The sequence below is a fragment of the Zootermopsis nevadensis genome, unplaced genomic scaffold (assembly GCF_977971745.1).
Source record: "Zootermopsis nevadensis isolate Lab colony 2312 unplaced genomic scaffold, Znev_1.0 Znev_ptg000011l, whole genome shotgun sequence".
NCBI lineage: Eukaryota > Metazoa > Arthropoda > Insecta > Blattodea > Termopsidae > Zootermopsis > Zootermopsis nevadensis.
In genome coordinates this window covers 262445-283141 of record NW_028259143.1, presented here as the reverse complement: position 1 = coordinate 283141, position 20697 = coordinate 262445, and the positions used below count along the sequence as shown (strand labels likewise).

The following is a 20697-nucleotide window of genomic DNA, read 5'->3' as shown; positions in this document are numbered from 1 at the left end:
GCATCGAGCGTCTTGGTCTGTATACGGCATCGGACGCGTTGAATTTTCCCGCACACTTAGACACAATATGGCTGTCTGTAATTATATAGTCTAAGAATCACATCGGAGTGTTGCGCTGCAGAATTGCCTTCGAACTTACTTTGCTTTGCTTTGCGCGCATTGAAACATTCAACAGACCTGTCATTATGATTCTTTACGCCGATGTATGGTGCACTGAGTCAAATATAATATTAGACACAGTATTTAGATTCCTTATAAGCTGTGCTGGTATTTTCAGTAAAGCGAAACAGATTTCTCTGTGTATTACACGTGCCACTTTGCAGTCCACTGACCACACCTCCGCTCTGAGTCGTACTTTTTCCCACATGTCTGTCGATAATCTGCCCCTGAAATAGCTGGTTATTAGGCTATCTGTTCAACGCGAGCTTTTGTTTTTGGTATCCAAATCCCTTCGTCTTGTGCATGTATTGCACGATGCTTGAACGTTGTGGAACAATTTCATTATCTTTGGCTGGTCGCCCACAGAAGGCAATTTTTTTGCGATCCGAACGTCCACAAGTAGATTTGGTTTAGTCGATTCTTGTTCAACTGCTGTCGTTATATAGAGCCCATGGAAAAATTACTATGAATGATGAATTGAACAGGATGTGGAAGGTACATCCTAGGATTTACGTGAAGTAAACCCTCGAATAACTTCTATCATTGGAGCCCGTATACACACCCTGGTGTTGACACAAAAGTTCGGTGACGAAAAAACTTTCGTAACAGATAAGTGTTTTCCCCCTCACCTACAGGAGTAAACGTCGAAATACGACAGAGTAAACTATGTCTTCCAGTCATCAGCTCCGTCAGAACACGCCCCAGGAACGACGCAACACCTTGAAAGCAAAGTTCGGAGGCTTCAAACCAATTATACGTACATTTAAATGATTTTTGTACACAAGTTTGTAACATGTAAGTGATCATCAGACCTTATTTGTGGAATTTAAATTCACATTTACCGAAATGTTGTGATGCATATGTTATTTCCTAACACATTCTATAGTAAAGTTGAAATTTCACTTGCCTGTTCAACAAGACGTCTCCACTTTTACAGTTTTCTAAAATTAAAATTAAGTCATAGGCCATATCGCTTATGCATATTCTCCAACTCTTAACATATTAGGCGCAGGCTGCAGTAACATTTAAACTTAGGCCGAAACGGCGTACACACGAGTTTACCAGTTATCTCTGTTCAAAAGCATTTTCTTTGTATCTGGTGGAATCCGCTGCCCAAGATGCAAATGTCACATGTTAATCTAGCTGTTCCTTGTCTCTGCAAATCCTGTGCACGCAAATCTTTGCTCTCACGGACTTCAGCTTCCCATGTAGCACATTAAGCTCACCATGCCACTGTTAATGTTAATTTTTGCTTCCCACGCTCTGAGGAAAGACCAGGCAAGGCGAATGAAATGGTAGTGGACTGTAAATTATGCCTTCTGTCAGGAGGTCATGGATTTTTCTCATGGATTACTTTGGATTTTTAGTACTTCCTTGTTCCGTCCATTCGCGAGTATTACTTCGGCTGTGTTCGGTGTCGTACTCCTGGCGCCATAAAATGCGCACACAATTTTGGTTGGGAAATCTGAAAGAATCGGATCACTTAGGAGACATACTCGTGACAGGAAGGATTATATTAAAATTTATTTTAAAATTGGTCGTCAGGGTGTGGAGTTGATTCACTTGGCTCTGGATGATTTCTTGAGAATATTTTGGGGAGGGCTATTTCTATTTTGTTTTTCTTTCTTCGTTTTTATTAGGAATGTTTCGTGACGTCAGTTTGTGTAATATTTAGACAAAGTATTCTGAGTTTGTCTTTGTGTCCAGTGCCTCCCTCAGGATCAATTGTGGCACATAGAACGTAATAGATGTACATAATAGGCTATGAAACAATCAGGCAAATATTATAAGAAGGCTACAGAATATTTATTAAATTAGTCGTCATAACTAAATACGTACATTTGTTCATAAGTGTTGCAAAAGTGTTTGTTCCCAATTTGATGCCTTATTACCGCACAGTAAATGGCAAACTCTGACAGCATAAAATGATCAAATCGGCAGCGTACTAAACCACGACGAATGAAAATATTTTCTGCACTGTAATTATAAATATGATCTTACAAAATGTATTTTAAAATATAAAAAGAATAGAATTTGAAACCAATAATGTTTCTACATGATCCATACTTCAAGAGTATGAAGTATAACTTCTTGTGTAAATGTTTGTTTCAAAAACTGAAATTTGTTGTCATCAGCGTGAATACAAAGGGGAGGATTAGGGCATGTGATGCTATGACATTATTTGGCCGATATATGATCATTAGAAGTACCCTCGCTTTTACCATACTTCTAAAACATCTAATATTTGTGGAGGAGGCCAGTATTTTTCACATATCTCCGTTCTTCTGCATGGAGAGCTAAGAAGTATTATTAAAAACACAAAAATGTGCCACTTAATTAAAAACAAATTAGACTTGCAATTTAACATAATGAGTACTCTGTTTGTTTGTGAGTTCGAAAATTACAGATTACCATACACGAGTCCAAAAATGTCACGCAGTTGTCTTCGTTTTAAAGTAAACGGTTTAAAAGCCACAAGAATATCATTTACGAACTGTACATTTATACTTACATAAATAGAATCATTCGTACTCCAACCAGACACCCTAACCCACCCAGAATTACGTAATGAAGCCAGTGGCGCGCCCAAATTACTCTGCGCCATCAGATTTCAACGTGTGCCTCGACCGAGAACCATAGCCCGACCTCCGGCGATGTGGAGATTTAATAATGGAGCCATAAGGCAGGTTGGCTTGCAGCAAAACCTGAGAGAAGCTGTCAGAGCTTGTCACGACAGGCAGGTTCTTGGAATACCTTGTTATAGTATTGCTTCCCCCACACTGAGAACAAGGATAAGGAACAGGCACTGCTGACGGGAAAATTGGCTGCAACGCCTGCGGATTAGAATTGTTGCCAGCACAGTAAGGATAGAAAATGACGGGAATTAAACCGATGACACCAAAAGCAGGAGCGAAGGAACCTCCACTTGCTGGAGGCGTTGAAGTAATTGCAGTCGAGTTAGTCTCGCTAGGAGAAACGAGATAGCAGGGGCAGGATCCTGGACTAGGGACAATAGGCAGAGGGTAAGGAACAACATAAACCGGTTGTCCGGGCTGTCCTGGATGTCCTGCTTGACCGGGTTGTCCTGGTTTTCCTGGATACCCTGCTTCCCCAGGTTGTCCGGGCTGTTCTGGTTGTCCTGCTTGACCGGGTTGTCCTGGCTGTCCTGATTGTCCTGGATATCCTGCCTCCCCAGGTTGTCCGGGATGTCCTGGATGTCCTGCTTGACCAGGTTGTCCGGGCTGTCCTGGATATCCTGCTTGTCCGGGCTGTCCTGGTTTTCCTGGATATCCTGCTTCCCCAGGTTGTAGGGGCTGTCCTGGTTGTCCGGGTTGTCCTGGATGACCTGCTTGACCGGGTTGTCCTGGTTTTCCTGGATATCCTGCTTCCCCAGGTTGTAGGGGTTGTCCGGGTTGTCCTGGATACTCTGGTTGTCCGGGCTGTCCTGCTTGACCGGGTTGTCCTGGCTGTCCAGGATGTCCTGCTTGACCGGGTTGTCCTGGCTGTCCAGGATGTCCTGCTTGACCTGGTTGTCCTGGCTGTCCAGGATGTCCTGCTTGACCGGCTTGTCCTGGATACCCTGGTTGTCCGGGCTGTCCTGGTTGTCCTGGATATCCTGCTTCCCCAGGTTGTCCGGGCTGTCCTGGATGTCCTGCTTGACCAGGTTGTCCTGGATACCCTGGTTGTCCGGGCTGGCCTGGATGTCCTGCTTGACCGGGCTGTCCTGGATATCCTGCTTGACCAGGTTTTCCTGGATGTCCTGCTTGTCCTGGTTTACCTGGATATCCTCCTTGACCAGGTTGTCCGGGTTGTCCTGGATGTCCTACTTGACCGGGTTGTCCTGGCTGTCCTGGATGTCCTGCTTGACCGGGTTGTCCTGGATGTCCTGCCTCCCCAGGTTGTCCGGGCTGGCCTGGATGTCCTGGATACCCTGGTTGTCCGGGTTGTCCTGGATATCCTGCTTCCCCAGGTTGTAGGGGCTGTCCTGGTTGTCCTGCTTGTCCGGGTTGTCCTGGATACCCTGGTTGTCCGGGTTGTCCTGGATATCCTGCTTGACCAGGTTGTCCGGGCTGGCCTGGATGTCCTGCTTGACCAGGTTGTCCGGGCTGTCCTGGATGTCCTGCTTGTCCGGGCTGGCCTGGTTGTCCTGGATATCCTGCTTCCCCAGGTTGTAGGGGCTGTCCTGGTTGTCCTGCTTGTCCGGGTTGTCCTGGATACCCTGGTTGTCCGGGTTGTCCTGGATATCCTGCTTGACCAGGTTGTCCGGGCTGGCCTGGATGTCCTGCTTGACCAGGTTGTCCGGGCTGTCCTGGATGTCCTGCTTGTCCGGGCTGGCCTGGTTTTCCTGGATATCCTGCTTCCCCAGGTTGTCCGGGTTGTCCTGGATACCCTGGTTGTCCGGGGTGTTCTGGATGTCCTGCTTGACCGGGCTGTCCAGGTTGTCCTGGATACCCTGGTTGTCCGGTTTGTCCTGGATATCCTGCTTGTCCGGGCTGTCCTGGTTTTCCTGGATATCCTGCTTCCCCAGGTTGTAGGGGCTGTCCTGGTTGTCCGGGTTGTCCTGGATACCCTGGTTGTCCGGGCTGTCCTGGTTGTCCTGGATATCCTGCTTCCCCAGGTTGTCCGGGCTGTCCTGGATGTCCTGCTTGACCAGGTTGTCCTGGATGTCCTGCATCCCCAGGTTGTCCGGGCTGGCCTGGATGTCCTGGATACCCTGGTTGTCCGGGTTGTCCTGGATATCCTGCTTGACCAGGTTGTCCGGGCTGTCCTGGATGTCCTGCTTGTCCGGGCTGTCCTGGTTTTCCTGGATATCCTGCTTCCCCAGGTTGTCCGGGTTGTCCTGGATACCCTGGTTGTCCGGGTTGTCCTGGATATCCTGCTTGACCGGGTTGTCCTGGATATCCTGGTTGTCCGGGTTGTCCTGGATATCCTGCTTGTCCGGGCTGTCCTGGTTTTCCTGGATATCCTGCTTCCCCAGGTTGTAGGGGCTGTCCTGGTTGTCCAGGTTGTCCTGGATATCCTGCTTCCCCTGGTTGTCCGGGGTGTCCTGGATGTCCTGCTTGACCGGGTTGTCCTGGATGTCCTGCCTCCCCAGGTTGTCCGGGCTGGCCTGGATGTCCTGGATACCCTGGTTGTCCTGGATATCCTGCTTGACCAGGTTGTCCGGGTTGTCCTGGATGTCCTGCTTGACCGGGCTGTCCGGGTTGTCCTGGATATCCTGCTTGGCCAGGTTGTCCGGGCTGTCCTGGATATCCTGCTTGTCCGGGCTGTCCTGGTTTTCCTGGATATCCTGCTTCCCCTGGTTGTCCGGGCTGTCCTGGATGACCTGCTTGACCTGGTTGTCCTGGATACCCTGGTTGACCAGGTTGTCCGGGCTGTCCTGGTTGTCCTGGATATCCTGCTTGACCAGGTTGTCCGGGTTGTCCTGGATACCCTGGTTGTCCGGTTTGTCCTGGATGTCCTGCTTGGCCAGGTTGTCCGGGCTGTCCTGGATGACCTGCTTGACCTGGTTGTCCTGGATACCCTGGTTGACCAGGTTGTCCGGGCTGTCCTGGTTGTCCTGGATATCCTGCTTGACCAGGTTGTCCGGGCTGTCCGGGTTGTCCTGGATACCCTGGTTGTCCGGGTTGTCCTGGATGTCCTGCTTGACCAGGTTGTCCGTGCTGTCCGGGTTGTCCTGGATACCCTGGTTGTCCGGTTTGTCCTGGATGTCCTGCTTGACCAGGTTGTCCGGGCTGTCCTGGATATCCTGCTTGTCCGGGCTGTCCTGGTTTTCCTGGATATCCTGCTTCCCCAGGTTGTAGGGGCTGTCCTGGTTGTCCGGGTTGTCCTGGATGACCTGCTTGACCGGGTTGTCCTGGTTTTCCTGGATATCCTGCTTCCCCAGGTTGTAGGGGTTGTCCGGGTTGTCCTGGATACCCTGGTTGTCCGGGCTGTCCTGGATGTCCTGCTTGACCGGGCTGTCCTGGTTGTCCGGGTTGTCCTGGATGTCCTGCTTGTCCTGGTTTTCCTGGATATCCTACTTCCCCAGGTTGTCCGGGTTGTCCTGGATGTCCTGCTTGACCGGGCTGTCCGGGTTGTCCTGGATGTCCTGCTTGTCCTGGTTTTCCTGGATATCCTACTTCCCCAGGTTGTCCGGACTGACCTGGTTGTCCTGGATATCCTGCTTGCCCGGGCTGTCCTGGATGTCCTGCTTGACCGGGCTGTCCTGGTTGTCCGGGTTGTCCTGGTTGTCCGGGTTGTCCTGGAAACCCTGGTTGTCCGGGTTGTCCTGGATATCCTGCTTGCCCGGGCTGTCCAGCTGAAAGATTATTGTAAATTTTAGTGTGCGATAGAACATACTTTTCCGTTATGTCCAAATATGCGTCGTGGTCTGTTATTACTTATATCAAGAAATAAATAAAACGGAATTGTTATTTCCCGCTAGTGAATACTCACAAGAAATTGAGCTTATTAGTACTTCATTCGTGAATTGTGGGAGCTACAATAAAATTGACTGTTCTAGCTGTTTACATTTGCTGATGCTTTACCGGAGAGGTTATTGACACAAGACCGAAGAACACCTTTCACTCATATTTGCACATGGTGGCATATCCCGACGCTGGTAATATCGTAGTTACATATGAGAAATAATAATAGGAAAGTTTGTTATTTTCTGGAACCTCCTGTGCTTAAGAGAAGCTGCATGAGGATTGAGAAACAACGAACTCTAGATGGCAGCAGTGCCATAACTGTGTTCAGTTGTAACTTACGTGGTTGTGCAAATTGTGTTTTTTTTATCGATTTTGATAAATAAAAATATCGGATTATACGGCACAGTAATATTCTCTCTCTGCATGTTGACAATATTACTACTTACATCTTAGACATCTCACAGCCAAACTATTCATGCTCAGACTAATCCAAAAATCGCCAGTCATTGTAATGTATGTTGATCTTTGTGAGAATAATGGGATAAACCATGGAATTTTGCCTCTATGGCCTCAAGTGTACCTGGCGCTCCTGGTCTTAAGGGATGTCCTCCGGGAATTGTAGCTCCCGGATATCCGCCAGGGTAGGCAACACCTGGTGTGCCCGGTGTGCCATCACCTCCTGGTGTTCCCGGTGTACCTGGACCTCCTGGTGTTCCCGGTGTACCTGGACCTCCTGGTGTTCCCGGTGTGCCTGGGCCTCCTGGTGTTCCTGGACCTCCCGGTGTGCCTGGACCTCCCGGTGTGCCTGAACCTCCCGGTGTGCCTGGACCTCCAGGTGTTCCCGGTGTGCCTGGACCTCCAGGTGTTCCTGGTGTGCCTGGACCTCCTGGTGTTCCCGGTGTGCCTGGGCCTCCTGGTGTTCCTGGACCTCCTGATGTGCCAGGTGTCCCTGACGGAGCGGAAATATTGTCGAATGCTGGCATTCTTATCTAATCAGACCTTGGTAATAATTTTAATTTCTTCTTAATTTAGATAAATTGTGTCACTTCTTTATTATGTCATGCACGAGATGCGAATTATATAATATATGATCAGCGGTCTGTCAACACAATACCTTAACTCGTAAAGAGAAATCACGCAACGAAAAACCCAATGGCATGCGTATATGAAGCAGTTACTACTAGGATTATAGCATATCAGGACCGAGTGTCGGGTATCCGCGGGGTGTACAAATAGCAAATTTCACTACAGACTTTTGAATGTTGGAGAGTACTCCTCGCAAGCATGACATGTACTCAGCTTGTAATATAATTTCCAGCCCGCCACTAAACTTTATGTTGAACCAGATCAATCCAGTAAACACCCTGATTCCCAGTCTTTAAGAACCATCTTATAATGATTCTGCCATCTACATCTAGGTCTGCCAAATTCTTCCTTTTCTCCAGCTGTCGTTTCTTACGTGCGTGCAGTTTGTTATTCAACAGCTGGATCAGCTGTCAGCACGCGGCTTACTGTCAAAGTAAGTTGTCTTTTGTAGCAGCATTTCTACGACGAACCACCGTCCCCCGCCCTTCTAAACTGCAACTATTCTTGATATAGGCTGTAACACTAATTTGTCTTCGTTTCTTTATTAATCATAATCGAAATACGCTGTTGGTGCCTTACATCGCATTTGCCAATTTTCCTGAAATCCACTTCTTAGCCACATTTTCCTTCGTATTCCCTGAATTTAACAATTTGAGAACATGTGACAGTATAGATTATATTTAAATAACATTCGCCATTAAATTATCTTCGTATCGAAACGGACATGCTGACTTCGTTTATTAGTCTTTATTTTTACGGGTCATTAAAATGTTTCGGACGTTTATTCTCTGTTTGCTCGACCACGCGCGCACGCAACAGAATTGATTATTTTGTCTTGTTACATTTGCTTGGCAAAAGTAATGTCTGTGGTGACACATAACATTTCACTTTGCGGTGATCATTGCCGATTGTTAAAGGTCGAATAATAGACAAATAGCTTACCTGGTGTTCCCGGTGATCCGGGTCCAACGGGGTAACCCCCACTTCCTGGTTTTCCTGGCTGTCCACCTGATCCTGGATAGCCTCCAGAGCCTGGGTAACCCGGGGTTCCAGGAGTTCCTGGTGATCCGGGAGAGCCTGGATATCCTCCACTACCTGGTTGTCCTGGCTGTCCGCCTGATCCTGGATAACCTCCAGAGCCTGGGTAACCCGGAGTTCCTGGTGTTCCAGGAGTTCCTGGCGATCCGGGAGAGCCTGGATATCCTCCACTACCTGGTTGTCCTGGCTGTCCGCCTGATCCTGGATAACCTCCAGAGCCTGGGGAACCCGGAGTTCCTGGTGTCCCTGGTGTTCCAGGAGTTCCTGGTGTCCCTGCTGTTCCAGTAGTTCCTGGCGATCCGGGAGAGCCTGGATATCCTCCACTACCTGGTTTTCCAGGCTGTCCGCCTGATCCTGGATAACCTCCAGAGCCTGGGGAACCCGGAGTTCCTGGCGATCCGGGAGAGCCTGGATATCCTCCACTACCTGGTTGTCCTGGCTGTCCGCCTGATCCTGGATAACCTCCAGAGCCTGGGGAACCCGGAGAACCTGGAGATCCGCCTGCACCGGGTCCACCAATGATACCGCCGGGTCCGCTAGCCGCCCCTATCCCTGGGCCAGGACCGCCACAGCCCTTAGGGAAGTACAGTTCCTTCCACGGGGTCACAACTCCGTGGTGATGGTGACGATGCGAGGCGTCCCTGCGGCACACGACACATACAGTAACACGGAGTTCTTTCGAGTACTGTCAGTGAACAGACTTGTATTCAGAGTGATGCTTAATACGCTTCCGTGGAAACCTACTAAGTCTTGTGCTACTTGTAGTTGATTTTATGGTTAAAGTGTGGAAACCTTCGGTCTCATCGTGCCAGCGGCACAGACAGTGTAATTTGTAGGCTACGTTCATTTAATTAAATTGCTTCACGATAGCGTGTTTAAATCGATACCCGTCTCTTTATCGCATCTGAAACAAGATTTCAATTTTAAGAGTCGCTTAAATTTCAGATCCTGAGTGCTACGATCTGCTTCCGCGATACGTATTGTAGTATTCTCCTGTATTCTTTAGGTCTTCATGGCCAGATACCAAATTCGTCTCTCTTTGTGTGGTCGGTCATCAGACCCGCTTACCCATCGTCCTCACCCGCGCTGCCACCGCCGTCGACGTCCTGGGGATCGTGTGGATGCAGGAACAGCTCGACAGGATTCCCGCGCTTCACAACGCGGTAACCCCAGCCGTCGGATACGTAGAACGTCACCCGGGGCTTGCCGTTCGGGTCTACGTAGCCATAGCAACCGTATACCACGCCGTCAGGGCCCCGGTTCTCGTGGTGGAACTGTCCGCCCGGCCCCACCTCGTAGCCAAACTCGTACTCACCTGAACAGACACAACAGCCACCTGTAGCTCGTCACTTTATTGACAGATAGCTCTCAAGTGCCACTAAGAACAGGCGAGACGCCTGGCTTACTTGAGTTGAAGTTCTGCTGCAGATACTGTGTCTTCTCTTCGTTCTCTATGTTCACGATGACATGTTTGTGGTCTTCTGCGGTTCGGTGTCTCTTCGTTCGGACTGCGCTGACGGCGGATAGCAACGTCGCCGTCAACACCTGCGACAAAGCGGCAAGCAGTCACCTCAGCCGTTCGATATAACACCTTAGTCACTTCGGTCGTGGTAGTGGAATTATTGTCGTCTTTAATTAATTCAATTTGCCTCAAGAGAGTGATGTTGTTTCCACCGGAACTAAACTCACGCGGGATTAGCAGGAAGTGTTGTAGTTGTGTCCATATGCGTCGGAGGTCAACGCGTGGTAATAACAAATGCCAGCGGCTGATTGTGGTGCAGAATCGTCTGGTCTGTCAGCGTAGTGGATGTTTGACAGTATTTGGATCTCAGAGACGGGAGAAACTTGCGTCATGAGGAACTTTATGATTTTTTGCTTAGAATTTTTAGATCATGACTGATAATAAGGGAGGACATATGATGAGCATAAAGGAGGTAAAAATTTAATACAGAACGTCAGTTCGAAAGCCAGAAGGGTAGAGGCCACGTGAGAGATTTCGGTGTACTTGCGAGGATAATATTAAAATGGATTTTAAAGACGAAAGTTGTGAGGATGTGACCATGATTCACATTCATCAGGACTGGGTCCATATGCGAGCTGTTGTGAACACGGCAATGAACAATTGGGTTCGTAAAAGACGGGGAAGTTCTTAACCAGCTGTTGGTGTAGCAGCATCTGACAAGTGAATGTGCTCCACGGAGTCCGGTGCTGCTTAAGACACGTGTGTGACTGCGCTAATAACAAATGCTTTAAATTCTATGTCCAGTCAGAGACAAATAATTATCCTGTCATTCATAATCCAGTGATATTAATGACATTATTTTCGTGATTAATATGCCATTAATATCTTGATGTTCGCAAGTGTCAACCAGAAATTCCGGTTGGAAACAGGTTTAAACCGGTTGAAGATTTATACCGCTTATGTGTAATGTACAGTCACTGAACTGATTCGCATTTTGTATGTTGCAATGTTTAAAATTGTTTGTCTATAGGCCTATAATCTCCCTTTTAAACTAAATCTATTTTAATTTCAATCATGACGTAATTAAATTATTCTAACGATAATGCAGAATCCAACTGGTGAAGTTTCTTGTTAATTTTAAAGGATCTTACAATCAACACTAGCGTTCATTTTGTTGAGGTGTTAATTTCGGCCGTTCTGGCCAATCAGAGACGAAGTGGGCATTAGATCAGCCAAGTACACTGAAAATCACACAAAAGCTTCAGACACATTATTATCATGTACGGAATGGGGCAAGGATTCATTCATTTCTCTCTGCTCCCGTCGTGCTGAATTTGGCAGTGTTTTTAGACCACGCCCTCAAAAGAAGAACAAAAGCTAAGTATGTTAATGTAAGTCAAAGTAAGAGTGGCGAAGTCGCTAACACTTAGCGCCAAGCGGTTCTTATGCGAATTCTTGACAGAATGAAGTATGAATTGCAAAACGTTTTAGCACAGCCACGTCTAATTCAAACAGTCGAATTCTTACAGAGACTTTTCTGTAGCAGCCTATTATGACGCAGTTTTTAATAAATGCTAATGAAATGCGACGCCTACCTCGTGGTTCAAAAAGTATTCACTTTCTAATGCGTAACAGAAGTGGGAAGCTCTCGACTGACACGAGAAGCAGACCTCCGACATTTTTTGTTTAGTGGGCAATTTCGGCAAAATGAACATAAACTGTGGAATGTAATTATATACATTATATACAATAAAAGTATACCGATATTAATGTGAGAAATTCGTAAAAAAATAATGCAATTTACAACCTTGGGTAGTGTGTTTAAATTTATCTTCAAGTCCTTAACTAGAAACCATCCCCGTAACATACACGTCGGCAATCTTAGACAAAGTTGTTTTCATGCATGCGATGAACATCCTGTGACAATATGGATTTATAATAGGTTCATTTGGGAATATGGTAAGTTTTCGTTCATACTTTGTCTGGAAACAGATTTAATTGATTCGGCGTCCGGGAAAGGCTTAAAAGACGTTGTCTTATTTCAAAGTTCTCCGCGGGCAACATGCTTCCCGCGAGCTACAGGTTGGGCTTGCCCGTGTTAGCGTGTCCTTTAACTTAATCTCCGATCCAGCGAATATTCTGAGGTCTTGCGATTCGATCATGTGACCTTCTGACTGTGAGTCCTTAACGTGTTCAGAATAATTGCGATGGTGCGTATAAAAGTACACAGTGAACTCGTGTTCTACTTGTACCAGCGCTGACTATACGCAGTGGGCCTGGTCTCCGCCCTGAATCACTTCATTGGACGACGTGAACGGAATTTTCAAATGATCAATTGGAAGGCCAGTTGGCACCGACGTCTCCTTGTGTCGCCATGCTATCGAAAATACGAGGCATCTCTGCCCTGAAAATTCATCAGGACATTCCTTTTCTGTTCGCCGTTAATCACGTGTTGCAGCGTCAGGAAAACGTCGAAACTCTTGTGTCTGTCTTTTTTAATAGCAGCCCTGAAATTCCTTGCGGTAACAAGTTTTGTGTACGAAGGGCAAAACGAATTTGGAATTTTCAGCTCTACAGTTTTTGCAACAGTTGTGTATTACTGGGAAATTCACTTCACGTTGTATCGAATACCTTCGTTAACACTTTAATAAGAGTCCAGTGGTAACTATGTGTACCACCTGCTTCAAGAGTCAGTAATTTCACAAGAGCCCACTACTGGACCCTGTCTGCAGCCAGTTGAATCCACCTCACAATAAAATTGACCATTTGCTGTATTACTGATTTCCCAACTTGTTCGTGCTTACAGAACTCAGATCTGTTGGACTGACATTGAAGTTGCCTTTCGTCTACTTTACAGTTCTTAGGGGCTAACTGTTTACTGAAAGCGCATTCAGATTGTGTTACAAAATTTATGTTAAGGCCGCGTTACGTCACGTATAAAGGAATAAGTGAGCAGAACTTCGAAATTTGAGCTAAAAAGGCAGGCAGTTTCACAACAAACTGTTAAATACACGAAAATGGCGCCAACTCTTTTATTTGTCTCTTTAAGCTTAGTCATGGTTGTGAATGTTTCCCACAATATCAGCCGTGACATTTTTATTTACGAGATTTTCCTCGATTACCGAATGCCGATAAGGTAGAATTTGCCTTAAGAAAGTAGTAGTTAGTATTTTATGCTCACCCGAAGTATTTGTGTGTTGGGTCTCAGTAAATTAATTGAACGTCAGTTTGAAAGACATTTCCCGTAAAGAGAAATGTATTTAAAACAAATTAGTTCAGCCTTCAACATTTCCGCCACTTAAAACTTTCAATTTTCGAAGCGATGTGACCTTCCCTGCCGTTATGGACGTTTCGCTTAATACGCGGTTTTATTCCTGAAATTATTAACCAAGTGCCAACTGCAGCCTGATTCTTTGAACTCGCTCGCTCTCGACAAGATAATGGTCGCTGAGCTGGTTAACGAATTTCCCACCCCCCGTTTATGGAAAACGACGTTTCGGTACTGTGTTCGCTTTATTATGAGCGGCTTGAGTCCCCTTAACACTCTTTTTATTTGAGATTTTGTTGTACATTTTCCGTTCTGCCCATTGAAGAGGACCTCAGTAGAAATGTTTCGTTTTGCAACAGACATTCTGTCAGAAAGATTCAGTATGCGAGGTTGTCTGCGTCGGGAGCGCTAAGAGGCGTTGCCCCATGGACCGCAAGAGAGGGTGGAGGACAGTAACAGTTGGTATTACTGCACATAACCGGTTGTTTCAAAGCGGCGCCTAACCTTCCCGGAGGCAAATGACACACATTCCGCAAAAATATTTAGGAGGATCCGCTCTGTGCAGTCAAGACGTGATGCACTTTCGTGTTAAGTAACGCAGGAATGTGGATTCACTTTCGTAACGTGTGTGTGGCTTGGTTGTTAGCTAGCGCCAATAGTGGCCATTCTCGAAACTAATTCAAATTCTGCACTCGTAATTTCGTTTATTGGTGACTGTACTTCCTTACCCAATAGGAATTGCTGCTTAAAGAAGTAATAAGTGCCTTCCCAGCGACTGGGTTCATTATTTGTAGTCTCCACCAAATCTTTCGGTTTTAAAGTTTGGGAATTTTGGACAGCTGGGACTCGGGTGAGATGAGAAGAGAATCTTATACGAAGGGGTTGACTCAGTTGAAGTAGCTCTGAACAGAGTTCGGTGGCTGCGTGTTGTATAAACGGAAGGGGCTGTGATCGCTCTACGACGTTTTCCTATTTTACCACGTGCAGAACGCAGCTGAGTCCACTGAAGTTCGTTCATGGGAATTTTAACGCTAATTTAAAATTTTACACGTGGCACTCACGTTGCCCGACCCTTTTTGAAACATTAAATCCGAACGAAACGCAGAGCTAAAGTTTTTTGTTGTTGTAATCAGTTGATTAATTTAAAAGTTTGCGGGGTTCAACTTAAAACTGTACGCTGCCTGAGACGCGCTTTGGATCCTGGTTTGTCCCCCTGATAAATGAAATGTTGGCATTCTCCGGGCAGACGCGGAACTGCCATTCAACGGAGACCTGCAGCTCATATCGAGGAGAAATGGCAGGAGACATTGAACCTTCTAGATGTACAGGGACTTTGAAGATTACGTGTCAGATCAGAAAGCAATGAAATGCGTCTTACGTCGCCAGGAAAGGAATGTTGCTTTTGCGTTATCAGATTCCAGCTTGCAAGCAAAGACTGACTAAGGGAACTGGTCTTCGCGGTTGCTCCGTGTAGTCGGGCAGAAGTTTATCGACGTTTCGTATGTCCTTGCTGCCTCCATCATCAGGGCGATATTCATTTGTAACAGCACGAGAAGGGGGTGTAATATTTTTAGAAATGTTGATCAGACTAAATGGCAACAAATGCATGATTTCTTAGAGTCTGTTCAATATTCTTCTCTTTCGTATTGTATTAGTAACGGGAACTTCTTGCTTATGGAAATATCCGAACTTTTTGCAATTGCTAATTAAAATGCAAATACGGTTTCACACTTCATAAATTACGGCTCGCGTGGAAAACCTGATCCGCTGTTCGGAAGTGGTCAGATGTCAGCCCGTTGTATTAGAGAATGTGTTTGTACATATTTACTTGTGTTGGCTTTAGAACAGCTCAGACGTTTACATTATAATGTTGACACAGTGTAGAAGCTGTTTGACGTGTGAACTTAAGGCGTATTATCCCAGTAAATGCCCCGTGGACATAAGTCCCTGCCGCCTGCGTAAGTACGCACAAGCAAGTGCCAAGTTTCGTTCAATGTCGCTGGCACTTACTGTAAACTGCTTCTGATTAACTCCATGAAACACGGTCCTCTTGTGAAGCTGGTACTCTCGTGAAATCCCGCGCCTTTTATAGAATCCGAAATTTCATTCCTGTGTTCGCAAGAGACCTCTAGGAGGCCCCGGCTCTAGTCGTTTGCCTAATCCACATCCTTATTGTTCAGTATCATCATTCCATCTGCATATTGGTCTTCCAAATACTCTCTTCCCTCTGGGTTTTCTGACTACATAAAGTGTTACGTCACTGCCTCATGTCCCAGATTCTTGCTACGTTTCCCTCCTATCTCATCTTCCTAGATCTGATCAATCTTATAATATTGACACTAAATCATCGTCTGCATCGGAATCTAACTGTGGAGTGCATTTGAATCTCCGTTTCACGTGCGCCACTTTTTAGTCAGGACGACAAATAATGGCGAAACATTATTTTTGTCATAATTTCAACGCCAGAACGAGCAGAAAACTTCCTTTTTTATTTTGTGAAGGGCGACAGAAAATTTTATTACTCAGAATCCATGAATATAAATTAAAGTATTTGCTCCTTCGTGTTAACTGCTGGAGCCAGCACAATAGCGGGTTTGCTAAGTGGTACTGGTCATTGTACGGACGACTGCGATTGGTGCATTCCATATTGTGAAACGCAAATGCATTTTTCTTGTTCGCCCGGTCCTTAAAACATCTGTGTTAAAATTATCTGCTCAGCATAGCGTTTAAAATGGAATCTTTTATTTTATTAGTGCTATTAACTAAGTTTAAAATTTACCAACTTCGTATCATAGTACAGCACATCATAATTCTTTCTAGATCACCACATTCCTTCGGGAACTGCTCCCATATTCCTGTCTGGTTCTGGACCAAGTGTTTCGACGCTTTGGCGCTGTTTTCAGAGTTATATTATTATAAAAGTCTTAAGAAATTGCCAGGAGATTTTTTCAAATTGGATAACGGAGGAACGGGTGTCTGTAATTGACCGATGCAAGGTTTTTCTATCCCAAACCAGTTTTCGACTTTCCGGGTGTGTCCCTTGTTCTTAAGGCACAGTGCTCCGAAGGCGCACACGCCCGCGTGCTTCATAATGGCTGTGGAGAGGCAACCAACCAACAACCTACCTGTTATTTGCGTGAGGTGAATGATTACAGCGTTACGCCATCTGACAGTTTCGCCTTTGAATACATCTCATGACCCTGCTCTGACGCACGTCACTGCGATGTGCGAAGAAACAGGGCCCATAATTTCTGCTCTCACTTTCCATCGTCACATTAATTCTGCTTTCACGCTTCTCGCCGAAGCCCGTTCGGTTGGACGTCCGTTTTCTCAACATCGAACGGTCTGAACGCGTGGCTCGTAAAATATCAAATCAAATTATGGTCCCGTTTCATCGTTCAACGTGTTCAAGATGGATATGCGAAAACGCGGATAACGAAAGCGCTTGTAACGAGAGTCACCTGTAATTTGTTTTATTTTGAATTGTTCACCAAGCTTCAACGCGAGACATTCGAAACAGAATTTATTTCTTTGAGCCAAACAAATGGCGATGGAAGATCGGGTAATTGAACGCGTCGGACTTGTGTCAGAAGACGCTCGTTTCGCGTCTCAGTCGACAGTCGCGAGAAACTGAAGTCAGGATAGCTGGTAACTTAGCCGGGATATGAACCCATTACTCTCCAAATACCGCGTAGGATTTCCAGCCACTTGACTGGGACTTTCGGTATGAGAAATTGGCAGTGGGAAGCTTCAGCGTGGTTAAGTAGTTCGGAATATGCAGAGGCAAAGGCCAGGAACCGGGAAGGAGACTGTGCGATGTTTGGTGAATCAATTGTGTTCCGCAGCATCCTTAACTGCTGGCCTTCTGAACAGGATTTACGGCCTTGCAAGGATCTTGCGCAGTGCGATGCAAACCATCGGTGTCGTGACGAGCTCGAATCGAACCGTGGTCTTATCGTGTCCGTCTGTGATCATTAGCTGCAACAGCTGAAGGTCAGCTGTTCGAAGTGCCTCATCCTCTGACGAGTGAAAGTTGTTAAACGTTCCGCCGATGCCAACGCTGTTAAAAAGGCTGGCGAGAGACCCAGCTGTTGCATCAGAGCCCAAACTGAAGATGGCCCTGTCTCGCAGAACGAGCGATGAAACAGATTTAAATCGTGGCCGAGACAGACAATGGATTCAATAGATTTAGCCCACGCAGGTCCTTTCTAAGTCTCGCCATATTTAGTCAAGAGAATTATCTCTCGTTTGTAGAGTCTGGTGTCCCGAAAGACAGATTAAGCGTTTCAGAAACATTTGATGTGCCAGTGAGATTATTTCTGCAATGTACTTTATACCACTTTGTATCTTAAAGTTAGATTCACTTTAGATAAAAATCTGAATTTTCGTATAATCTTACAGTTTACTTCAATTAAAGGTCAGGCGTAATTCGTTCAGTTGGTAACACATCGTCCTTAATGGCCGGTATTGAATCCGAAATATTCTACCGGGCATTTGCTATAGTTACGCTAATGTTAAATTACGCGTCATCACGTGTTGTGAAGTTACTTGTTTTAAGGCGGTGTCAAGAAGTTAACGGTCTGCGTCCACAAAATCGCGTGGCCTTTGCGTCTTTCACAAAATTCAGTGCAGATAAGGAGCTGTGATATTATTAAAATGAAACAAGTTTTACTCACGTAGCACAGAACGATGCGGGGTGTCTTCATTATGGCCGCTTCACACTCGCTTCTTGTCGATTAAAGATCCGATCACTGAAATAATATCGTCATAGTTCCCTCGGAGGATACTGGACCACCACCCGCAGCTTCCCTGAGATGAGAAGGACGGGGTTCAATATCACCGCTAGTCAACCCAATACTGAAACATCTTCCATGTGGTCCCCGACTTCTTATAAAGGAGGCCAAGTCCTCCTCCTCTTCTCTTCTCTTCTCTTCTGCATCGACGTCTGATGCCTCCTCTTTCTCTCCCTTTCTTTTGTCCGTGTCTTCACTGTCAGTGCCAACTTGCCCATTGGGGGGGGGGGGGGGGAGCCTCTGTGTATAGGCTGCGGAGATTCTGCGCCTATAAGGTTAGAAAATCAAGTACAAGATTAAAAGTTTAGTTGTTCTCCCCCCCCCCCCACACACCTGAAGAGATACCGACGCTAGATTACAGGGGTGACCACCTGCAGTTCGCCTGTCTGATGTGGCTCCACTATTTAAATTGCAGAGTCAGGAGACCCGGGTTGCTTGTTTAACGATTACTGAGGACTCGCACGGCTGATGCGTTGTGGCTAGCTTTTGTTTGACTGAGGTCTGCCACTATCCGCCAGGCAAACACTTCGGATTTGTCATGGTTTCATCATTTTACGTTCTTCCCAATCATCTTGCCCGTATAACCGATGTAGTTAAGAGAACGTTGGCAAACAAACAATGTACAGTACGATGCGGCGTATTATTATTGTGGATTAAGGTAAGCTACCGTCGGATTGGTTGATTTACCCCTTTGTTTCTTTGTAATAATTGCCACTTCGCTCAGAGGTCGTGTCAGGATGTGTTCGCCGAAGGATGGTCCACGTGAGTTTAGGGCGACTGGGTTCAGTGACTTGGCACGGATTGCGTGATTTATAATTAAATGCTTTTGTATCGTCGTTTACCCCAGGTTCATGACGATATGGACACCCCTTACGCCAGCGACAAGTAGCCCAGTCGTAAGGGAGGGTAGGAGTGACTTCAATGCACGTATATTACTCCGCGGATGGGGACTCTTTCTTTCGTTTTGCTTTCTTGTGTGACAGACGTTAGAATGTGCTGGTGGGGCCCTCACACGGCTTCTGGAAATTACGTCCAGTAAGAATTTCTTGGTAAACTGGGAAATACGAGCATAAAACTGTCTTGGTAAATAAGCAGGTTTATTTCAGAACAGTTTACTAAATTATAATTTTACATGTCATGCCGCGTGGGAATGAAATTTTGTTTCTTACGTTAAGGGGAAAACGCAGGCTTAGGGGAATATTTAGGACCTAAGAGGGAGGAAGATGCAGGAAGCTGGAGAATATTACATGACGAAGAGCCCAATAATTTGCACTGTTATCCTAACAGGCTTATTATGATGATCAAGTGGAGGATCACACGATGGGTGGTGCAAAGAGCACGCATGGGGTAGATGACAAATGTGTTTAGAAATATTGGTTGAAAGGCTGGACGGAAGAGACCACTTGGAAGACCTGGAAGTAGGTGGACGTACATATTGATTTCGAAAGGTTGAGGACTCGATTGATCTGGCTACCGATAGGGGCACTGTATTGCGACTGAGGTAAAATTTCACTCGCGGATTATTAATTATCCTGCGTAATGGTAAGTGCGTTCTTAGTCAAGAGTAGGAACTGAAGGGGGCGTGGCGATTCCTTTGATTTCCGTCCTTGCGAGGAGCTGACAGTGGCTCAGCTGATCGGGATATTTATGGAACCCCAAGGTTCATTAACGTATTTTTTGTAGACTTGGCACCGGACCGTACCTTGTGCCAGTCCTCACCCTCACACACCATTTATTTTAAATTAATTTAATATTATCGTCCCATTTATGCCTAGGTCTACCGAGTGTTTCCTTTCCCATCGGGCTTCCTGGCCAAAATATTGTATGTGTTTCTCGTCGCACTGCATGCTACACATCTCACCCGTCTCATCCTTCCGTATTAGATTGGATGAGTCCAAAACCACCTTTGATCATTCACGTGTGAGTCGCTTTCGTCTCTTCGTTTGTTCTTTTTGACTTGATTATTTCCGCTATCTATTTTCGCTTCATTAAGTTACATTTGTATGCAGGGCAGCGCTGTAGTGCGCGTCGTGTGGATACATTCAGGACACGGCACGAAGCCGCTCTGTTGCAAGGGAAATCCACATTCCCGAAGTCAGCGTCTGCCTGAAGGATGAAGGGCAGTGTGCGTGTGTATGCCGGCCGGGGAAGGGGGGGGGGAGTGAAGGAAAAATCAGGGCTTATCCTCCATACGGGATCATGCTCAAACACGTTGCAGGTTCGCGACGTTTGTCATTAACTGCACGTCGTTAATCTATTAAGATAAAGGCGTACGGCAACTCGTCCTCCTTGTCCCCGCGTATCTCCGGGTGATCGCGTTTGATGAACTAGAAAGGACTTCGCAGGAAGCAGCAACAACGCCCTCTTTCCAGATACTGCCCGGTCAGTCTCCTGCAATTACCAAGTAAAACCTCGACACATCTCAGTCTGCGTCCCGTGGTCGATTCTCGTCACGGTTTCTCGTCTCTTCTTGTTGAT

General features: G+C 46.3%; 1 protein-coding gene across 2 annotated transcripts; it reads right to left on the bottom strand.

Moving 5' to 3' along the window:
- Positions 1 to 1943: 1943 nt before the first annotated feature.
- LOC110838201 (uncharacterized) lies at positions 1944 to 18306 on the bottom strand. 2 transcript variants are annotated; one of them, XM_087346968.1, is made up of 7 exons: positions 18103 to 18306; positions 10103 to 10241; positions 9765 to 10011; positions 8601 to 9337; positions 7456 to 7521; positions 7153 to 7365; positions 1944 to 6460 (listed from the first exon to the last, which is right to left on the bottom strand). In XM_087346968.1, exons 1-7 carry the CDS (start codon positions 18130 to 18132, stop codon positions 2751 to 2753), a joined length of 5142 nt encoding a protein of 1713 aa, XP_087203094.1. In that variant the 5' UTR covers positions 18133 to 18306; the 3' UTR covers positions 1944 to 2750. The 2 variants fall into 2 exon arrangements, with proteins under 2 accessions (XP_087203094.1, XP_087203093.1); XM_087346967.1 differs by having other exon boundaries at positions 7153 to 7521.
- Positions 18307 to 20697: the final 2391 nt, after the last annotated feature.